At 38.7% G+C, this 19,756-nt stretch overlaps 1 protein-coding gene and 1 pseudogene across 1 annotated transcript; one reads left to right on the top strand and one right to left on the bottom strand.

Moving 5' to 3' along the window:
* Window positions 1-858: 858 nt before the first annotated feature.
* Window positions 859-1,818, bottom strand: LOC110150001 (olfactory receptor 8A1-like). Its single transcript, XM_020912754.2, has one exon. The coding sequence runs from the start codon at window positions 1,816-1,818 to the stop codon at window positions 859-861; it is 960 nt and encodes a 319-aa protein (XP_020768413.2).
* Window positions 1,819-18,582: 16,764 nt separating this feature from the next.
* On the top strand, window positions 18,583-19,531 carry LOC110147726 (olfactory receptor 8B12-like; annotated as a pseudogene).
* Window positions 19,532-19,756: the final 225 nt, after the last annotated feature.

Below are 19,756 nucleotides of genomic sequence, written 5' to 3'. Positions count from 1 at the left end.
TGCATGTAAAGAATTTAGAAGAGTTGCTTAGCTCAGAGTAAGCCTCCCCAAACATGTTGGTGGCTGGCATTACTATTATTGTTACTAAGAAAGTCACATGAAGGAATCAAGTACAAGTCCTTTGGTAGAGATCAGGAGAAAGGAGTGAGAGATTGGAGAGGAGGAAGTCTAGATGAGAAATGCTCTGGGCATCACTTGTTGGTGACTTTCAATCCACCTCTCTTTGCCTTGTATACTCCCAAGTGCAAAAAGGAGGAACTAAATTGAGTAATATTTTCTACATAGAAGATAATAGAAAAGTGGTTGACTTTCAAACTCAATGCTTAAAGTTTAATTTTTATTGAAGTATGGCTGGTTTACAATATTAAATTAGTTTCAGATATACAAGAAGTGATTCAATATTTTTATACTTTATTGCATTTAAAGTTACTGTAAACTAATGGCTATATTTCCCTGTGCTGTACTATACATCCTTGTTACCTATTCATTTCATATGTAGCGGTTGGTGTCTCTTAATACCCTACCCTTATCTTGCCTTCCCTCCTTTCCTCTCCCTGGTAGTAATCACTGGTTTTTTCTCTATATCTATGAGCCTGTGAAAGTCTAAAATTTGTGTTAAATTACAATAGAGATAATAGAGTTTACCAAAGGGACAGAAAAAGGAAAATAGACCCCAAATAATAAAAAAGGAACTTGATATCAGCTAGCTTCATATAGAAATGAGGTAGAATGAGGAGGGGGCAAAGGAAGAGGGAAAGAGGCAGGTGCAGTCACCCAGCTGTGCAGAGAAGGGAGGGTTTCCCACCCCGGGTGGGGAGCATTCAGGGGCTTCCCTCTGGGATCCCAAACAACTTATTTTTAAAATTGAAAAAGGGTAACAGCATTTGTATCAAAACATTTTTCTCTCAGAGTTTTCTGCATGGCAGCCTTCAGCTCCTTATTCCTCAAGCTGTAGATCAGGGGGTTCAGCATGGGGATCACTGTGGTGTAGAACACGGAGGCCACGTTCTCCTGGGCCAGGGAACTGGCCGTGGAGGGTTTCAAGTACATGAATGCAGTTGTTCCGTAAAACATCCCCACAGCGGCAAGATGGGAGCTGCACGTGCTGAAGGCTTTGGCCCTTCCCCCTGTGGTGCTGATGTGGAGGATACTGGACAGAATGAAGGCATAGGAAATTAAGACTGTTAAGCTGGTGACTACAATGTCGAATCCAGCCAGAACAAAGACTGTCATCTCAGTGTCATAGGTGCTAGAGCAAGAGAGTGTCATGAGGGGGAGGATGTCACAGAAGTAATGACTGATAAGGAAATCACAATAGGACAGTTTCAACATGAGGCCAGTCTCTATGGTTGAACCAATGAATCCTATGGCATAAACCCCAGCCACCAGCAGGGAGCAGACTCTATGAGACATGATGATGTTGTAAAACAAAGGTCTGCAGATGGCAACATAGCGGTCATAGGCCATCACTGTCAGCATGTAACACTCAGCAATGACAAACACCAGGAAGAAGTAGAGCTGGGACATGCACCCTGCATAGGAGATGACGTTCTTCTCTGACACAAAGTTCACCAGCATCTTAGGGGTGATGACAGAGGAGTAGCAGAGATCCACGAAGGACAGGTTGCTGAGGAAATAGTACATGGGGGTGTGAAGCTGAGCATTCAGACAAATCAGTGTTATCACGCCCAGGTTCCCTATCATGGTGACAGAGTAGATCCCAAGGAAGAGGAAGAAGAGGGGGAGCTGGAGCTCTGGTTGATTTGTTAAACCTCCAAGAATGAACTCTGTCACTGTGGAGTGATTTTCTGCAACCATTCTCCTCTGGTTGGGTGTCCTGTGGGGACAGAAATGAAGATCTCTGTGAAAGCCCACATCATGCTTTGTTTGATCAAACTAGTTTGTGCATCTAAGGCCAGCTGAGCGATCCTGGGATCCTTCCTGATGAATGCTCGTTTATCCTCCTGTTTTTTTTTTTTGGGAGGAAGACCAGACGCCAGGTATTTCAAAGATCATGGAGATGAGAGAAAAAGGGGGCAAGATCTAGAACTTTTACAACATTCACGTTTCTGAAATATCTTAGTGAGTTTTAAAGTCTAGTCCCTGGGCCAGCATCATTGGCGTCACTTGAAGACATCAGATATGCAGATTCTCAGGCCTTACCCCAGACCTACCAAGTCAGGAACTCTGGGATGGGACGCAGTGATCTGTGTATCATACTGTCTCCAGGAAAGGCTGATGCAGGCTCAAACCTGAAAACTTCAATCCTGTAGGTAATAAACATAGAATTCATATTTTGTAGCTGGAGATGTATTTGCTTCAGAAATGAAATTTCTCTGTGGTATATGCAAGTCTTAAGTATTCATTTATTTTGAACATATGAATACTTATCTCAAATTGATGCAGTACTAGGGTGAAATGGTTACTATATCTGTATCTTTTAGTTACAGGTCAATTTCTGTAACTGAAAGATGAAGATATTAATAATAGTGATACTAATTCCAAAGTTGATTGTAAAAGTAGTATGGGATATTGCATAGTTAGAAATATTTTTTCAAGAAGTTAGTTCCTATAAAAATGTGAGTTGTCATTGTGTGTCTGGAATTTGTTCTTAGATTTTTTTTGCATCATGCCCAAGGCAATTGTTCTCAACATTTCTTGTGTTTATAATCACCTGGAGCATTTAAAAAGTAATGATGGTTGCTTTCCACTCACAGAGGTTCTCATTAAAATATATCTGTCATGAAGCCTGGGCTGTGGTACCTTCTATAGTCTAGAGGAAGTTCTCAATATTATTATTATTATTTTTAGGTCTATTTTCAGATAATAATATCAAACCATGGCCCCATTATCTCCTTAATGACAAAGTACTGAAATTATAGACATGCTTCTGTAAGAAGCATGGATTATCATTGCTGAGTATATCTATAGATATCCCTTGTCTGACAAGTATTTCTTAAGCTAAAACCCTTTAATTTTCACTGTTTTAATTGCTTACTTATACAGTTACTATCTTTTGTATAATGCTCTTCAGAGGTCAGTCTCATTAACTTCTCCCACAAATCTTGGGTATGTAGATAAATATGTCTAAGAGCAAAAGTTTTAAACCCATGTTCACATTGAGAAAACCACAGTGCCAGACAAAAGGCTTCCTAATTATCAAGGACTTGCTTTCCTCTGATCATGAGCTCTTCCCTTGGCCCAAGTGTGTAGCCTTAGAAATCTGCCTGGAGCAATGTTGTGGTGGAATGTGTTTTACACTGGATGTGTTAGCTTGTGCACAGCATATAAAAAATATGAATGCTATTATTTCCCTCTTCTCTAGGAAAATGAAGCCTAAAAATTCAACTACCCTAAGTCATAAAGCCAAGCAAGACACGGAACTGGGTCTAAAACCTCAGACTTCTGACCACCAGTGTGTTTCATTGTCAGTGAACTGTGTTGCTTTGCTGTAGGTTATTTTGTGTGTAGCACTTTATTATTACTTAGTAAACTTAATATATTGAATTTTGGACATAGAGGATAGATTTTATTGTCAGTTTCAGACGTATTTTAAAAAGGTATCAAGGCAGTATATGTGCATTGTAGAAAATCAGAAACACAAATAAGCAAAAATACAATACCGTTTTCTTGCTCCTTGGAGGCTAGCAGCATTCATGACTATCATTTTAGATTTTTTGATGCATATATGTACTTACATGTGTATTGTGCTCAGTCACTCAGTTGTGTCCAGCTCTTTGCAACTGCATGGACTGCGGCCTGCCAGGCTTCTCTGTCCCAGAAATTCTCAGGCAAGAATACTGGAGTGAGTCACCATTTCCTACTCCATACATGTATTTAAGTGTATATATATATAATACATGTGTATAAGCATATATATAGTTTTTTAAAAAACATGTTTAACCTGCTTCTAATGTAAGTGCTTTAAATACATCATCTCATTTGATTCCTATAACAGTAATAACTCTGGCACTAGCTATATATGTTTCTCTAGGTATATGAGTGCTTGCTCAGTCACTTCATTTGTGTCCGACTCTTTGTGACACTATGGACTATAATCAGCCAGGCTCCTCTGTCCATGGAATTCTCCAGGCAAGAATATTGGAGCAAGTAGCCATGCCCTCTTCCAGGCATATTCTTGACCCAGGTATCGAACCCGTGTGGCCTGCAGCTCCTGAATTGCAGGTGGATTCTTTACCATTGAACCACTGGATGCCCTTTTGTAGGTATAAGAGTCTTTAAATCCTTAAGATGTGGGATATAGACAAGAAAAGCTGCATTGCACTGAAAACTTTAAATGTTACATTATTGGTGGTTCAATTGTTAACTTCATAATAACTACTGTCAGAGATAGCTAAGACTTTTAGATATTATTTTCATTTATTACAAAGAAGAAAAATTCCTCTAGGTAGCAACAACAGATTGAAAATATCATATCTATATATCCCCTTCTATTCAGTTTCCACCCCTTAAAATATTAAGAAACATAGAAAATCCACCTAGAATACACCATTACCAGAAATCAAAGTGCTTCTCAGAGCAGGACAGTAAACAGCTTTCATTGAGTGTCGTGCAGATGGGAAAATCCTAGACAGCATTGACTTAGTTATTGATTCCCATACCATCTAGTAATATAAAATAGGAAAATATGACCCCACACTTAATATCAGTCACCACAATTATTATCTCCAGTTCTTCCAGACCAGCAGAGGCTCAAGATTGCTGCCCGTAAGAACACAGCACACAAAGAAAAATTACTTAGAGATGAAGGTAAACATATGGTTGAAAATAGCTTCATTAGATACAGAAGTTAATGAACGAAATATTTTTCTGATATAGTTGCTTTAAATCATAATTAAGTACCTGTGCTAAGGAAAAATGAAACATAATCTCCCGGAAATATTAGTGAAAGACTTGGTTTCAACAGTCAGGAAATAAATATCAGGAAATAAGAGGACCATATAGATTTATATCTAGTCCTAAATTTACTCAAAGGGGCTGGCACTATCATAAATAATAGGTCCCTGGGATTGGGAAACTTGGGAAGAGTCTTTTTATATATAGAGGCAGAACTTCTCCTGGGATGTAGTTACTTCAGAGACTGGAGTTCTCAGTAAAGAGCAATTAGAGTCTTGGTTTACACCTGTGCTGGGAACCACGTTTTTTTTTTTTTTTTTTTTTCTTTTTTTCCCAGATGTGTTAATTTTCCTTTTATTGGGGAAGTCAACTTGCTGCTTGAGAAACTTAGCGTTTAGTCCTTCCATTTAAGTAATTTACCACCAATAACTCCAACATCATCATCAGCAGCACCACTACCACCACAGCCGCGACCACCTCAGTCATTGCCTTCATCATCATTAGTCACTATCATCATGAAAATTACTTATTATTAGTTATTCACCATAAGGCATAATCAACTAGGATTCAATATTTAAAAAATATTGAAATATTTTTGTTAAAAGTTATAATTTCAGTAAAGAAATGTTAATTGATAAGGAATGCTAAATTTGTCACCCTTCTTTAGCACCTGTAGCCTGACAGTTTAGAATGGCTGGAGGCTGAGGGACACAAGAATATAGACTGATATTAATAAGAATATATTCCAATATCAAACAACAAATTTCAACAAGGCAGACTGCAATTACTTTGGTGCCAAGTTAATGAGAACTCTTCTCTCATATATTCTCATTCATTAGGGAAATATGCTTATAAGAATATGCACTTCTCAAGAATGCATTCAGTAATATATCACCTATGAAAATGACTATAATGAGATTTTTAAATTAAACTTTTCTTTCAAGGTAATTGTAGATTCACTTGGAGGTACAAGAAATAATATAGAGAGATACTGTGTACTTTTATACAATTTCCCCCAATAGGAACATTTTACAAACATGTAGAACAATATCACATGTGGATATGGTATGTTCCCATAGACAATCCACTGTCCATTACTACAAATGGATTACTGCTAATCAATAAAAAGAAGTATATTATGAATATATACAACAATATTTAGGGGTTAAAAAACACAGAGATGGGCAAAAGATCTCAGACACAAAAAAGTATATTTGTAGTATTGTATTTATATCAAATTCTAAATACTAAACAATTACAGAAGTTACTTTATTTTTTATTTACCACTACTGAATGGCCCTTTAATTTGATTTCTTTTTTTAAAATTTTTATTTATTTTATTTTTTATTAGTTGGAGCCTAATTACTTTACAATATTGTAGTGCTTTTTGTCATACATTGACACGAATCAGCCATGGAGTTACATGTATTCCCCATCCCGATCCCCCCTCCCACCTCCCTCTCCACCCGATCCCTCTGGGTCTTCCCAGTGCACCAGGTCTGAGCACTTGTCTCATACATCCAACCTGGGCTGGTGATCTGTTTCACCCTAGATAATATACATGTTTCGATGCTGTTCTCTTGAAACATCCCACCCTCGCCTTCTCCCAGAGTCCACAAGTCTGTTCTATACATCTGGGTCTCTTTTTCTGTTTTGCATATAGGGTTATCGTTACCATCTTTCTAAATTCCATATGTATGTGTTAGTATACTGTAATGGTCTTTATCTTTCTGGCTTACTTCACTCTGTATAATGGGCTCCAGTTTCATCCATCTCATTAGAACTGATTCAAATGAATTCTTTTTAATGGCTGAGTAACATTCCATGGTGTATATGTACCACAGCTTCCTTATCCATTCATCTGCTGATGGGCTTCTAGGTTGCTTCCATGTCCTGGCTATTATAAACAGTGCTGCAATGAACATTGGGGTGCATGTGTCTCTTTCAGATCTGGTTTCCTCGGTGTGTATGCCCAGAAGGGGGATTGCTGAGTCATATGGCAGTTCTATTTCCAGTTTTTTAAGAAATCTCCACACTGTTCTCCATAGCGGCTGTACTAGTTTGCATTCTCACCAACAGTGTAAGAGGGTTCCCGTTTCTCCACACCCTCTCTAGCATTTATTGCTTGTAGACTTTTGGATATCAGCCATCCTGAATGGTGTGTAATGGTACCTCATTGTGGTTTTGATTTGCATTTCTCTGAAATGAGTGATGTTGAGTATCTTTTCATGTGTTTTTTAGCCATCTGTATGTCTTCCTTGGAGAAATGTCTGTTTAGTTCTTTGGCCCATTTTTTGATTGGGTCATTTATTTTTCTGGAGTTGAGCTGGAGGAGTTGCTTGTATATTTTTGAGATTAATCCTTTGTCTGTTGCTTCGTTTGCTATTATTTTCTCCCAATCTGAGGGCTGTCTTTTCACCTTGTTTATAGTTTCCTTTGTTGTGCAAAAGCTTTTAAGTTTCATTAGGTCCCATTTGTTTATTTTTGCTTTTGTTTCTAAAATTCTGGGATGTGGGTCATAGAGGATCCTGCTGTGATTTATGTCAGAGAGTGTTTTGCCTATGTTCTCCTCTAGGAGTTTTATAGTTTCTGGTCTTACATTTAGATCTTTAATCCATTTGAGTTTATTTTTGTGTATGGTGTTAGAAAGTGTTCTAGTTTCATTCTTTTACAGGTGGTTGACCAGTTTTCCCAGCACCACTTGTTAAAGAGGTTGTCTTTTTTCCATTGTATATCTTTGCCTCCTTTGTCGAAGATAAGGTGACCATAGGTTTGTGGATTTATCTCTGGGCTTTCTATTCTGTTCCATTGATCTATATTTCTGTCTTTGTGCCAGTACCATACTGTCTTGATGACTGTGGCTTTGTAGTAGAGTCTGAAGTCAGGCAGGTTGATTCCTCCAGTTCCATTCTTCTTTCTCAAGATTACTTTGGCTATTCGAGGTTTTTTGTATTTCCACACAAATTGTGAAATCATTTGTTCTAGTTCTGTGAAAAATACCATTGGTAGCTTGATAGGGATTGCATTGAATCTATAGATTGCTTTGGGTAGAATAGCCATTTTGACAATATTGATTCTTCCAACCCATGAACACGGTATATTTCTCCATCTGTTTGTGTCCTCTTTGATTTCTTTCATCAGCGATTGATAGTTTTCTATGTATAAGTCTTTTGTTTCTTTAGGTAGATATACTCCTAAGTATTTTATTCTTTTTGTTGCAATGCTGATGGTATTGTTTCTTTAATTTCTCTTTCTGTTTTCTCATTGTTAGTGTATAGGAATGCAAGAGATTTCTGTGTGTTAATTTTATATCCTGCAACTTTACTGTATTCGTTGATTAGCTCTAGTAATTTTCTGGTAGCGTCTTTAGGGTTTTCTATGTAGAGGATCATGTTATCTGCAAACAGTGAGAGTTTCACTTCTTTTCCTATCTGGATTCCTTTTACTTCTTTTTCTGCCCTGATTGCTGTGGTCAACACTTCCAAAACTATGTTGAATAGGAGTGGTGAGAGTGGGCACCCTTGTCTTGTTCCTGATTTCAGGGGAAATGCTTTCAATTTTTCACCATTGAGGGTGATGCTTGCTGTGAGTTTGTCATATATAGCTTTTATTATGTTGAGGTATGTTCCTCCTATTCCTGCTTTGTGGAGAGTTTTCGTCATAAATGGATGTTGAATTTTGTCAAAGGCTTTTTTCTGCATCTGTTGAGATAACATATGGTTTTTATCTTTCAATTTGTTAATGTGGTGTATCACATTGATTGATTTACAGATATTAAAGAATCCTTGCATTCCTGGGATAAAGCCCACTTGGTCATGGTGTATGATTTTTTAATATGTTGTTGGATTCTGTTTGCTAGAATGTTGCTAAGGATTTTTGCATCTATGTTCATCAGTGATATTGGCCTGTAGTTTTCTTTTTTTGTGGCATCTTTGTCTGGTTTTGGAATTAGGGTGATGGTGGCCTCATGGAATGAGTTTGGAAGTTTACCTTCTTCTGCAATTTTCTGGAAGAGTTTGAGTAAGATAAGTGTTAGCTCTTCCCTAAATTTTTGGTAGAATTCACCGGTGAAGCCATTTGGTCCTGGGCTTTTGTTTGCTGGAAGATTTCTGATTACAGTTTCGATTTCCTTGCTTGTGATGGTTTTGTTAAGATCTTCTATTTCTTCCTGGTTCAGTTTTGGAAAGTTATACTTCTCTAAGAACTTGTCCATTTCTTCCAAGTTGTCCATTTTATTGGCATAGAGCTGCTGGTAGTAGTCTCTTATGATCCTTTGTATTTCAGTGTTGTCTGTTGTGATCTCTCCATTTTCATTTCTAATTTTGTTAATTTGGTTCTTCTCCCTTTGTTTCTTAATGAGTCTTGCTAATGGCTTGTCAATTTTGTTTATTTTTTCAAAAAACCAGCTTGTAGCTTTGTTGATTTTTGCTATGGTCTCTTTAGTTTCTTTTGCATTTATTTCTGCCCTAATTTTTAAGATTTCTTTCCTTCTACTAACCCTGGGGTTCTTCATTTCTTCCTTCTCTAGTTGCTTTAGGTGTAGAGTTAGGTTATTTATTTGACTTTTTTCTTGTTTCTTGAGGTAGGCCTGTAATGCTATGAATCTTCCCCTTAGCACTGCTTTTACAGTGTCCCATAGGTTTTGGGTTGTTGTGTTTTCATTTTCATTCATTTCTATGCATATTTTGATTTCTCCTATGATTTGTTGGTTATTCAGAAGCATGCTGTTTAGCCTCCACATGTTTGAATTTTTAATAATTTTTTTCCTGTAATTGAGATCCAATCTTACTGCACTGTGGTCAGATAAGATGACTGGAATGATTTCAATTTTTTTGAATTTACCAAGACTAGATTTATGGCCCAGGATGTGATCTATTCTGGAGGAGCTTCCGTGTGCACTTGAGAAAAAGGTGAAGTTGATTGTTTTGGGGTGAAACATCCTATAGATGTCAATTAGGTCTAGCTGGTCCATTGTGTCCTTTAAAGTTTGTGTTTCCTTGTTAATTTTCTGTTTAGTTGATCTATCCATAGTTGTGAGTGGGATATTAAAGTCTCCCACTATTATTATGTTACTATTAATTTCCTCTTTCTTTTTTTTTTTTGGTTTTTTTTTTTTTTGTTTTTGTAATTTCCTCTTTCATACTCGTTAGCATTTGCCTTACATATTGCGGTGCTCCTATGTTGGGTGCACATATATTTATAATTGTTATATCTTCTTCTTGGATTGATCCTTTGATCATTATGTAGTGTCCTTCTTTGTCTCTTTTCACAGCCTTTATTTGAAAGTCTATTTTATCTGATATGAGTATTGCGATTCCTGCTTTCTTTTGGTCTCCGTTTGTGTGAAATATTTTTTTCCAGCCCTTCACTTTTAGTCTGTATGTGTCCCTTGTTTTGAGGTGGGTCTCTTGTAGACAGCATATATAGGGGTCTTGTTTTTGTATCCATTCAGCCAGTCTTTGTCTTTTGGTTGGGGCATTCAATCCATTTACATTTAAGGTAATTATTGATAGGTGTGGTCCCGTTGCCATTTACTTTGTTGTTTGGGGTTCGCGTTTATACCACCTTTCTGTGTTTCCTGTCTAGAGAAGATCTTTTAGCATTTGTTGAAGAGCTGGTTTGGTGGTGCTGAATTCTCTCAGCTTTTGCTTGTCTGTAAAGCTTTTGAGTTCTCCTTCATATCTGAATGAGATCCTTGCTGGGTACAGTAATCTAGGTTGTAGGTCATTCTCTTTCATTACTCTAAGTATGTCCTGCAATTCCCTTCTGGCCTGAAGGGTTTCTATTGATAGATCAGCTGTTATCCTTATGGGAATCCTTTTGTGTGTTATTTGTTGTTTCTCCCTTGCTGCTTTTAATATTTGTTTTTTGTGTTTGATCTTTGTTAATTTGATTAATATGTGTCTTGGGGTATTTCACCTTGGGTTTATCCTGTTTGGGACTCTCTGGGTTTCTTGGACCTGTGTAACTATTTCCTTCCCCATTTTATGGAAGTTTTCAGCTATTATCTCCTCGAGTATCTTCTCATGGCCTTTCTTTTTGTCTTCTTCTGGGACTCCTATGATTTGAATGTTGGGGCGTTTCACATTGTCCCAGAGGTCCCTGAGGTTGTCCTCATTTCTTTTGATTCTTTTTTCTTTTTTCCTCTCTGCTTCATTTATTTCCACCATTTTATCTTCTAACTCACTTATCCTATCTTCTACCTCTGTTATTCTACTCATGGTTCCCTCCAGAGTGTTTTTGATCTCATTTATTTCATTATTCATTTTTAATTGACTCTTTTTTTTTTCTTCTATGTCCTTGTTAAACATTTCTTGCATCTTCTCAATCTTTATCTCCAGGCTATTTATTTGTAACTCCATTTTGTTTTCAAGATTTTGGATCATTTTTATTATCATTATTCTAAATTCTTTTTCAGGTAGATTCCCTATCTCCTCCTCTTTTGTTTGACTTGGTGGGCATTTTTCATGTTCCTTTACCTGTTGGGTATTTCTCTGCCTTTTCATCTTGTTTAGATTGCTGTGTCTGGAGTGGGCTTTCTGTATTCTGGAGGTCTGTGGTTCCTTTTTATTGTGGAGGTTTTACCCAGTGGGTGGGGTTGGACAATTGGCTTGTCAAGGTTTCCTGGTTAGGGAAGCTTGTGTCAGCGTTCTGTTGCGTGGAATTGGATTTCTTCTCTCTGGAGTGCAATGGAGTGTCCAGTAATGAGTTTTGCGATGGGTCTATGTGTTAGGTGTGACTTTGGGCAGCCTGTATGTTGACACTTAGGTCTATGTTCCTGTGTTGCTAAGGAATTTGCATGGTATGTCTTGTTCTGGAGCTTATTGGCTCCTGGGTGGTGGTTGGTTTTGGTGTAGGTATGGAGGCTTTTGGATGGTCTCTTATTCCTTAATGTTCCGTGTAGTCAGGAGTTTTCTGGTTTTCTCAGGATTTGGGCTTAAGTCTCCTGCCTCTGGATTTCAATTTTATTCTTCCAATAGTCTCAAGACTTCTCCAACTATACAGCACTGATAATAAAACTTCTAGGTTAATGGTGAAAAGATTCTCCACCGTGAGGGACAATCAGAGAGATTCACAGAGTTACATGAAGAATAGGAGAGGGAGGAAGGAGATAGAGGTGAGCAGGAGGAGAGAAAGGGGACTCAAGAGGAGAGAGACAGATCTACGCAGTTATCTGTTCCCAAAGTGTTCTCCATAGCCCAGACACCCACAAAGATTCACAGAATTGGATTGAGAAGAGAAGGAGAAAGGAGGAAATAGAGGTGTTCTGAGGTAGAAAACAGAGAGTCAAAAGTGGGAGAGAGTAATCAACACACTCCTGAATAGAAATGGGAACTGAATATTGGATTCTTAAATGTCCAAAATTTATATCACATACTGAAAAACAAAGATTAAAAATCTAGCATAGAGGTTAGACTCTTTGAAATACAATATTTGAAAACAAAAACAAAAACACAAAATTTAGAAATATATATGAAGTTCAGTTTAAAAATAGGGCTTCTCTCTCTCTGTTTTTTTTTTGCAAGGTTATAGTGAAATGAAAATGAAAATTAAGGAATAATAGAGGAGTATTAGAGGATTTAAAAGGAAATAGGAGAGAAAAACAAGAAAAAGAAAAAAAAAAGAAAGAAGGAAAAAAAAAGAAAAAATATTTTTTTCCCCTAATTAAAAAAAAAATCATAAATATATATGAAAATGAAAGTTGAGGAGTAATGGGGGAGTAATAGGGAATTTTAAAAGAAGATAAAAGAAAAAAATTTTAAAAAAAGGGAAGAAAAATTTTTTTTTTAAATTTAACAAAAAATATACATATATATCTAGGAATTTTTCTGGAGCTGTTGCAGTCAGTGTAGGTTCAGTTCAATTTCAGATAGCTCCTCTTTCCAGCTTACACTTCTCGATATCTATAGGCCCCTTCCGGTGTAGTCGGTGTTATCTTCAGGGATTTTAATCTGTTGCACCGGTCCTTTCTGAAGCGGTTCCCTTTGTTTATTTGGCTTCTGTTTGCCGTCTCTTCGGTGTCTAATTTCCGCCCTGATACAGGCGGGCGGAGGTGATCTCTTATTTAGGTTCGCTAGTTCAGTTCAGTCCTGCTACGGGGAGGGCGGGGCGCTGCAGACAGATACCACTCTGTATGGATAGCACTCACTGTTCCGGCCACACTGGGTTTGCCCCGTACAGGGGTGTCAGTGCTCTCCCCGTCTACACTGCTCAGGTTCCCGGCTGCTCTATATGGAGCGGGCCCTGCGTTGAGTGCAGTTTCAGTTTTCGGGTACTCCACAAAAGCGCGGATTCAGTTGTGCCTGCGTTTTGTGCCTTCCCCGGTCTGAGCGGTTCAGGCAGCCAGAGGCTTGGGCCGCACTCTCCCCGGATGCGGCGCGCCCTTTCCCTCCGGGGCCCCAGCGCGCGCCTTGTGTCTGCAGCTTGCATTTGTTCAGAGGAGCTGGCCTCTAGCCGTGACCCTCCCAGCGGTGGATGTGGATGTCGACCATCCAGAATCTCAGGAATTCTTTAGATAGAAACCGGAGGCCTGTTTTCAGTGTGGGAGGGGGTGGCTTCTCTGGGGCTGAGTTTGCCCTTTTCCCCTCCCCCCTGCCTCCTACCTCCCGCGGGGATGGGCCGGCTCTTCTCTGGAGTTTCTCAGTCCATTTGTTTCGCGAAGCGCCGGCAGTGTGTTCGGGCCGGTTAATTTTCTCTCTTGCTATCCCACAGTTTAAAAAAGCTCCCTCCGACTGCTCTCAGGACCTTCGGGCCCAGTCCTTACCCTAAGCAATGCCGCCCGCTCCTCTCCATTTCGCCCCCACTTGCTGGTGGCGGGTGTGGGCGTCTGGAGTACTTTTCTGCTGGGAGTTGCTTTTAGGCACGTAATCTGTGGGCCTTATTTAATTTTTCCTCCCAGTTAGGTTGCCCTCCGAGATTTGAAAACTTCCCTCAGACCCGCCAGCTCGAGGGTTTCCTGGTGATTGGAAACTTCCTCTATTAAGACTCCCTTCCCGGGATGGGTCTCCATCCCTAGCTCTTTTGTCTCCCTTTTTATCTTTTATATTTAGTCCTACCTCCCTTTGAAGACAATGGGTTGCTTTTCTGGGCGCCTGATATCCTCTGCTAGCGATCAGAAGTTGTTTTGTGAACTTTGTTCAGCGTTCAGTTGTTCTTTCGATGAATTTGTAGGAGAGAAAGTGGTCTCCCCATCCTATTCCTCCGCCATCTTGGCTCCTCCCTCCAGAAGTTACTTTAAAGTCTTTGCTAATAGCAACATTCAGGTCATATGTGGATCTGATTTTACTGAATATTTTTTCTTCTTGATTATGAGTCATATTTTCCTGTTTCTTTTAAAATTTTTATTGGAGTATAGTTGATTTATAATGTTGTGTTAGATTCAGGTGTACAGCAAAGGAAATAATATGTATATGTATAACAGTCTTTTTTAGATTCTTTTCCCATATAGGTCATTACGGAGTGTTGAGCATTGTTCCCCATGCTATACATCAGGTCCTTATTAGTTATCTATTTTATATGTAGTAGTGTACATGTATGTCGATCCCAATCTCCCAGTTTATTTCTTCCCATCCCGCTTCCCTCCAGTAACCAGAAACTTGTTTTCTACATCTGTGACTTTTTTTTTCTTTGTAAATAAGTTCATTTTACCATTTTTTTAAGATTCCATGCATAAAAATCATCATATGATATTTATAATTCTCTGTCTGGTATATTTTACTCAGTATGACGGTCTCAAGTCCATCCATGTTGCTGCAAATGGCATTATTTCATTCTTTTTCTGGCTGAGTAATATTCCATTGTTTGTATATACCAAATCTTCTTTATCCATTCTTCTGCTGATGGACATTTAGGTTGCTTCTATGTCCTGGCTATTGTAAATACTGCTGCAATGAAGATTAGGGTGCATGTATCTTTTCAAATTATGGTTTTCTTTGGATATATGCCCAGGAGTAGGATTTCTGGGATCATATGACAGCTCTATTTTTATTTCTTGATAAAGGGTCATAATTTCCTCTTTCTTTGTATTTATAGTATTTTTTCATTTTATGATGATGGACATCATAAATATGCTGTAGAGACTGTGGATTATGTTATTCTTCTCTAGAGAATGTTGGAGTTTGTCCTTGGATGCAGGTACTTTACTAGATCACCTTGATCCTGTTGAGATCTGAATTCAGCCTTTGCTAAGATGGATCCAGTTCAGTTTTGCCCTTATTCTGAAGACTAGTTCTTACTTCGGAAGGTATCAGTTTCAGACGTCATCCTAATTCCTGGTATGCAAATACCTGAAGGTCTTTATCTTTGGCTTCTTCTCTCCATACTTGGCCCCACAAATTTCAGCTATCTTAGCATCCTTGAGCTTTGATCTTTATCTATTCTACTCATAGAGATGCTTATCATTTGCTTGGGTTCCACTTCACTATGCTCTGTTTGGAAATTGTCAGTAGGGAGAAAGTTAGGATGAATGTGTCAGTCATCTGACATTCTTGCCTTCGCTCGAGAATTTCATCTCTGTGTTGTCTGCTTCCCAAAGCTTGCAGATAGTTGCTTTATATTATTTCCAGTCTGATAGATGCTTATGGTCACAGGGTAAGTGTGATAGTAGCTGTTCTGTTATATTTGAAATCAGAAGTCTGATTGCTTACTTCCTAATATCTTGTTCTTTGCGTGCCTGCCAAGCTGAAGGTCATATGGAAACATGGGCCAGGAGAGACCGGAAACCTGGAGATGTGAACTAGATCTGTGACTCTGGGTAACTGGCTTTACTCTCTTGTGTCTTTTCTGTGCCTCTAAGATGTGGATAAGTATCAGTTCTGTGGATATGCAAGTTTCTGGCATTGGAACCACTAGAGGAGGTTTAAAAATATGGCTGCCATTTATACCCACAGACATGCTGATTCAGAGGATGTGGGTGGAGCCCAGAATTTTTCCTTTTTCCTCCTTTCAGTTTTATTGAGCTATAACTAACATACAGCATTGTATATATTTAAGGTGTACAGCATACTTATTTGACTTACATTATGAAATGATTATTACAATAAGTTTAGTGATAACTTATCCTCACTTATAGATAATTATCATCTCATATAGATATGACATTAAGGAAATAGGAAAAAAATTTTTTGTGATGAACACTCAGAATTTACTTTCAACTTTCATATATAACATTCAGCTGTGTTAATTATATTTATCATACTGTACATTATATTCCTAATACTTATTCATCTTATAATTGGAACTTTTTACCTTTTGACTGTCTTCATCCAACTCTATCCCCAACTCCTTGCCCTAGCCCTTGACTCTGGTGACCATAAATCTGATCTCTTTTTCTATGAGTTTGTTGGGTTTGGAAGTGTAACTGACCTACAAAGCTATGTTAGCTCCTGTTACACCATATGGTGATTTGATATTTCTGTATGTTTCAAAGGGATCACCACAGTAAGTCAAACTACAATATGTTACCATACAAAGATACTATAGTTATCGTCTATATTTTCCCCAGACTGTACATTTTGTACCCATGACTCATTTATTTTGCAACTGGAAGTTTATATCTCTTAATTTCCCTCACTTGTCTCAGAATTTCTTTTTTAATAAATACTATAGGAAATTGTGGTGCTTAGCCATGTTTGTGAAACACTGGATTTGGTAATTTCCTGAGTCTTTTCAGGTCAAAATTCTGAGTATGTAGCCTTGCTATTAAAGAAAGTAAGAAAAGATTGAGAGATCAAGACAAAGGATAAACAGTTTTTGACAAGGCAGAAGTTTGCGTTCAGAAGGAGAAGACAAAGACAGAAGCAAACCAAAGAGAAAGAACAAATTTGGATGTATCACTGCACTGGGACTCTTATCTACCAGGATTCAGTCTGTGAGCCTGAGAAGCTGGAAAGGCAATAGAGAGGAGCACTCGATGAAAAGTGGGTGGAAGGCAGGGACAGCCAAAGGGAGTTTTAATTCAGAGAAAGGCTGCTCCTGGCAGAAGTTGAAAGCAGTTACCTGATAGAGATTCTTTGTTACCATTAAATCTACACCCCATGAGAGGATAAGAGTAGGGAATCACAAAAATTTCTTTGTTAAAACTAGATACAGTGCAGTTCTTCCTGGAATGAATTGGAATATGAATACATTATTGAGTGTCCTACCCTAAATTTTAAGAGTGTAAATAGCCCTCAGGGTTAATCTTTCCTTGATACACTTACTTCTTGTTTTTATTAAAGTCATTGCATATTTGTTACTTTCCAACAGATTGCCAGATTTGAGAAGGCAGGGACACTGCTTTATGGATTTCAGCAGCTCTCACCAGAAGGAAGTTTAGACTAGTGATTACAAAATAAATAACTGGAGTTAGATAGACCCAGGCATGTGGGCTCTGAAACACATCGTCTCTGTGAGCAACTTACCTTTAAAATGAATATCATTATCATGAGAAATAAATAATATACAGTGTTTTTGATCTTGGCAACCAGAACTCAGTGTAAAGGATTTGTGTTATGCACAGTATTGGATATTCAAGAAATGGTGATGACAGTCATTTTTATCACAATGATTTTTCTCTTAATTGTACCAGATCTGTGTTTGTTGAAAGAAACTGTCTCTAGAAGTCAAATTAAGCAATGTCAAGGGTATAAGCAAACATGTCTTCCCCTGGGAAAATAATCTCTCAGAAAATGGTCTTGAGGGAGTTTCTGAATAATCAAGTCAGTGAGATCTACAATCCTAATAAAACTGCCTATTCTCCTGTTATCCACTAGCCAGGAAAAGGCACCATATTCTTCCTTGTAGCTGGAGGGTCTTTTGGGAAGTCAGTAATTGGAAATCAAATTCTTCGAGGCAGAAAGAGATACAAGATAAATGAGAAGTTATGATTCTTGGGACCAGACTGGGAGGAGAGTGCTGAACTCAAAGCTGTCTTCTTCTACTGATGTCACTTTCTTCCCAGGACCACTGTGGACAAGAGACACTGAAGGATAGCATTAGAGTCCTACCCTAAAGGAAGAGGAGTGTGTGTCTGGTTCTGGTCAGTCATGTAACGTGGTGGTTCCCAGTGCAAACCGGGAGAGTCAGACTGCCCACGTTCACCTTCTGGCTGCTACTCTGCAGTTTTGGGACTTGCATGAGTTACTTAACAGTTGTCTCATCTACACAATGGGGATAAAAATATAGTCACATAGCTCTTAGTACACATAAGTAACCACTTAATGAGTGCTAGCTTAAAAACATTATCATTAAACCTAAGGCCACTAGAGTTAGGAGATTTTGGAAAAAATGTCACCTCACTTTCTTGATGTGATAGCAGTGACCCAGAGGTGGGAGCTCTGAGAAGTCAGAGTACCTTCTGCTAGTCAGGATTCTTTCTGGGGAAAGTCCCCAAGTGTCAGCAACTGAAACAGAGGCAGGAGAGAGGGAACACAGAAAATGGACTGACTTAAAGATCTAAAAGACATCTCTTATTTTTGAATGAGTTTTCTGCTTTTTGCTTTCTCAAATAGTGCCAGTTCTCACTCTGGAGGCCTAGTCTAATCTCTTTATTGTTCTCTGGAAGTTAAAAACACTAGGGTTATGAAGGTAGATCCATAGCAAACAGTGGAAACCTTCCTTCCACACTAAAGCTCAAATATCTCTGTGGATTCCATTCTTGGGAATGGACAATGGGTACTGGGAGGTTGGTGGTCTTGTTTCTAAGTGGTTCTCTTTTCTTTTCCCCATGGACCACCTTTTCCCCAGGGGAGAATGGCAGCTGAGAACTCTTCAGTGACAGAATTCATCCTCACAGGCTTAACAGACCAGCCAGGACTCCAGATCCCCCTCTTCTTCCTGTTTCTAGGTTTCTACACGGTCACCGTAGTGGGGAACCTGGGCTTGATAACGCTGATTGGGTTGAACTCTCGCCTGCACACCCCCATGTACTTCTTCCTCTTCAACCTCTCCTTCATAGACTTCTGTTACTCCACTACCATCACTCCCAAAATGCTGATGAGTTTTGTCTCAAAGAAGAACACCATCGTGCATGCAGGGTGTTTGACTCAACTGTTTTTCTTCTGCTTCTTTGTCATCTCTGAGTCCTTCGTCCTGTCAGCGATGGCGTACGACCGCTATGTTGCCATCTGTAAGCCACTGGTATACACAGTCACCATGTCTCCTAAGGTCTGTTTACTCCTTTTGTTGGGTGTGTATGTGATGGGGTTTTCAGGGGCCGTGGCCCACACAGGAAGCATAGCAAGTCTGATCTTCTGTGCTGACAACATTCATCAATCATTTCATGTGTGACATCCCTCCTCTCCTTGAGCTAGCTTGCAACAGGTCTTATGTGCACGAACTGGTGGTCTTCATAGTTGTGACCACTGTTATTGGAGTGGTCACTGTCACCATCTCCATCTCTTATGCTCTAATCCTCTCCAGCATTCTCCGCATTCACTCCACTGAGGGCAGGTCCAAAGCTTTCAGTACATGCAGCTCCCACATAATTGTGGTTTTCCTTTTCTTTGGTTCTGGGGCTTTTGTGTATCTCAAACCACCTTCTGTTTTGCCCCTTGACCAAGGGAAAGTGTCCTCCCTGTTCTACACCATTGTGGTGCCCATGTTAAACCCACTGATATATAGTTTGAGGAACAAGGATGTCAAAGCTGCCCTGAGGAAAACCTTGGGGAAAATTAATTTCTTGAGAAAGGAGTAATATTTGAAGAAAAAGATACAATGCTTTGATTATCAGTGTTTTCAGTGAAGAATTCAAATTCCAGTTTTTTCCCTTTTATATATAGAGAGAACTCTGAGTCCTTACATTTAGATCAATGTTTAGTACAGACCTATTTTCCAGGTCCCTTAACCCACCTTTAGTGTTCCAAGACTATTTTATGAAGATTTTCTACAAGCATTGATAATTTAATTTTGAATGAGTTAA

Source organism: Odocoileus virginianus, chromosome 28 (genome assembly GCF_023699985.2).
Source record: "Odocoileus virginianus isolate 20LAN1187 ecotype Illinois chromosome 28, Ovbor_1.2, whole genome shotgun sequence".
Taxonomy (NCBI): Eukaryota; Metazoa; Chordata; class Mammalia; order Artiodactyla; family Cervidae; genus Odocoileus; species Odocoileus virginianus.
Note: the sequence above shows the minus strand (reverse complement) of the source record. Positions and strands in the feature narration are given on the sequence as shown.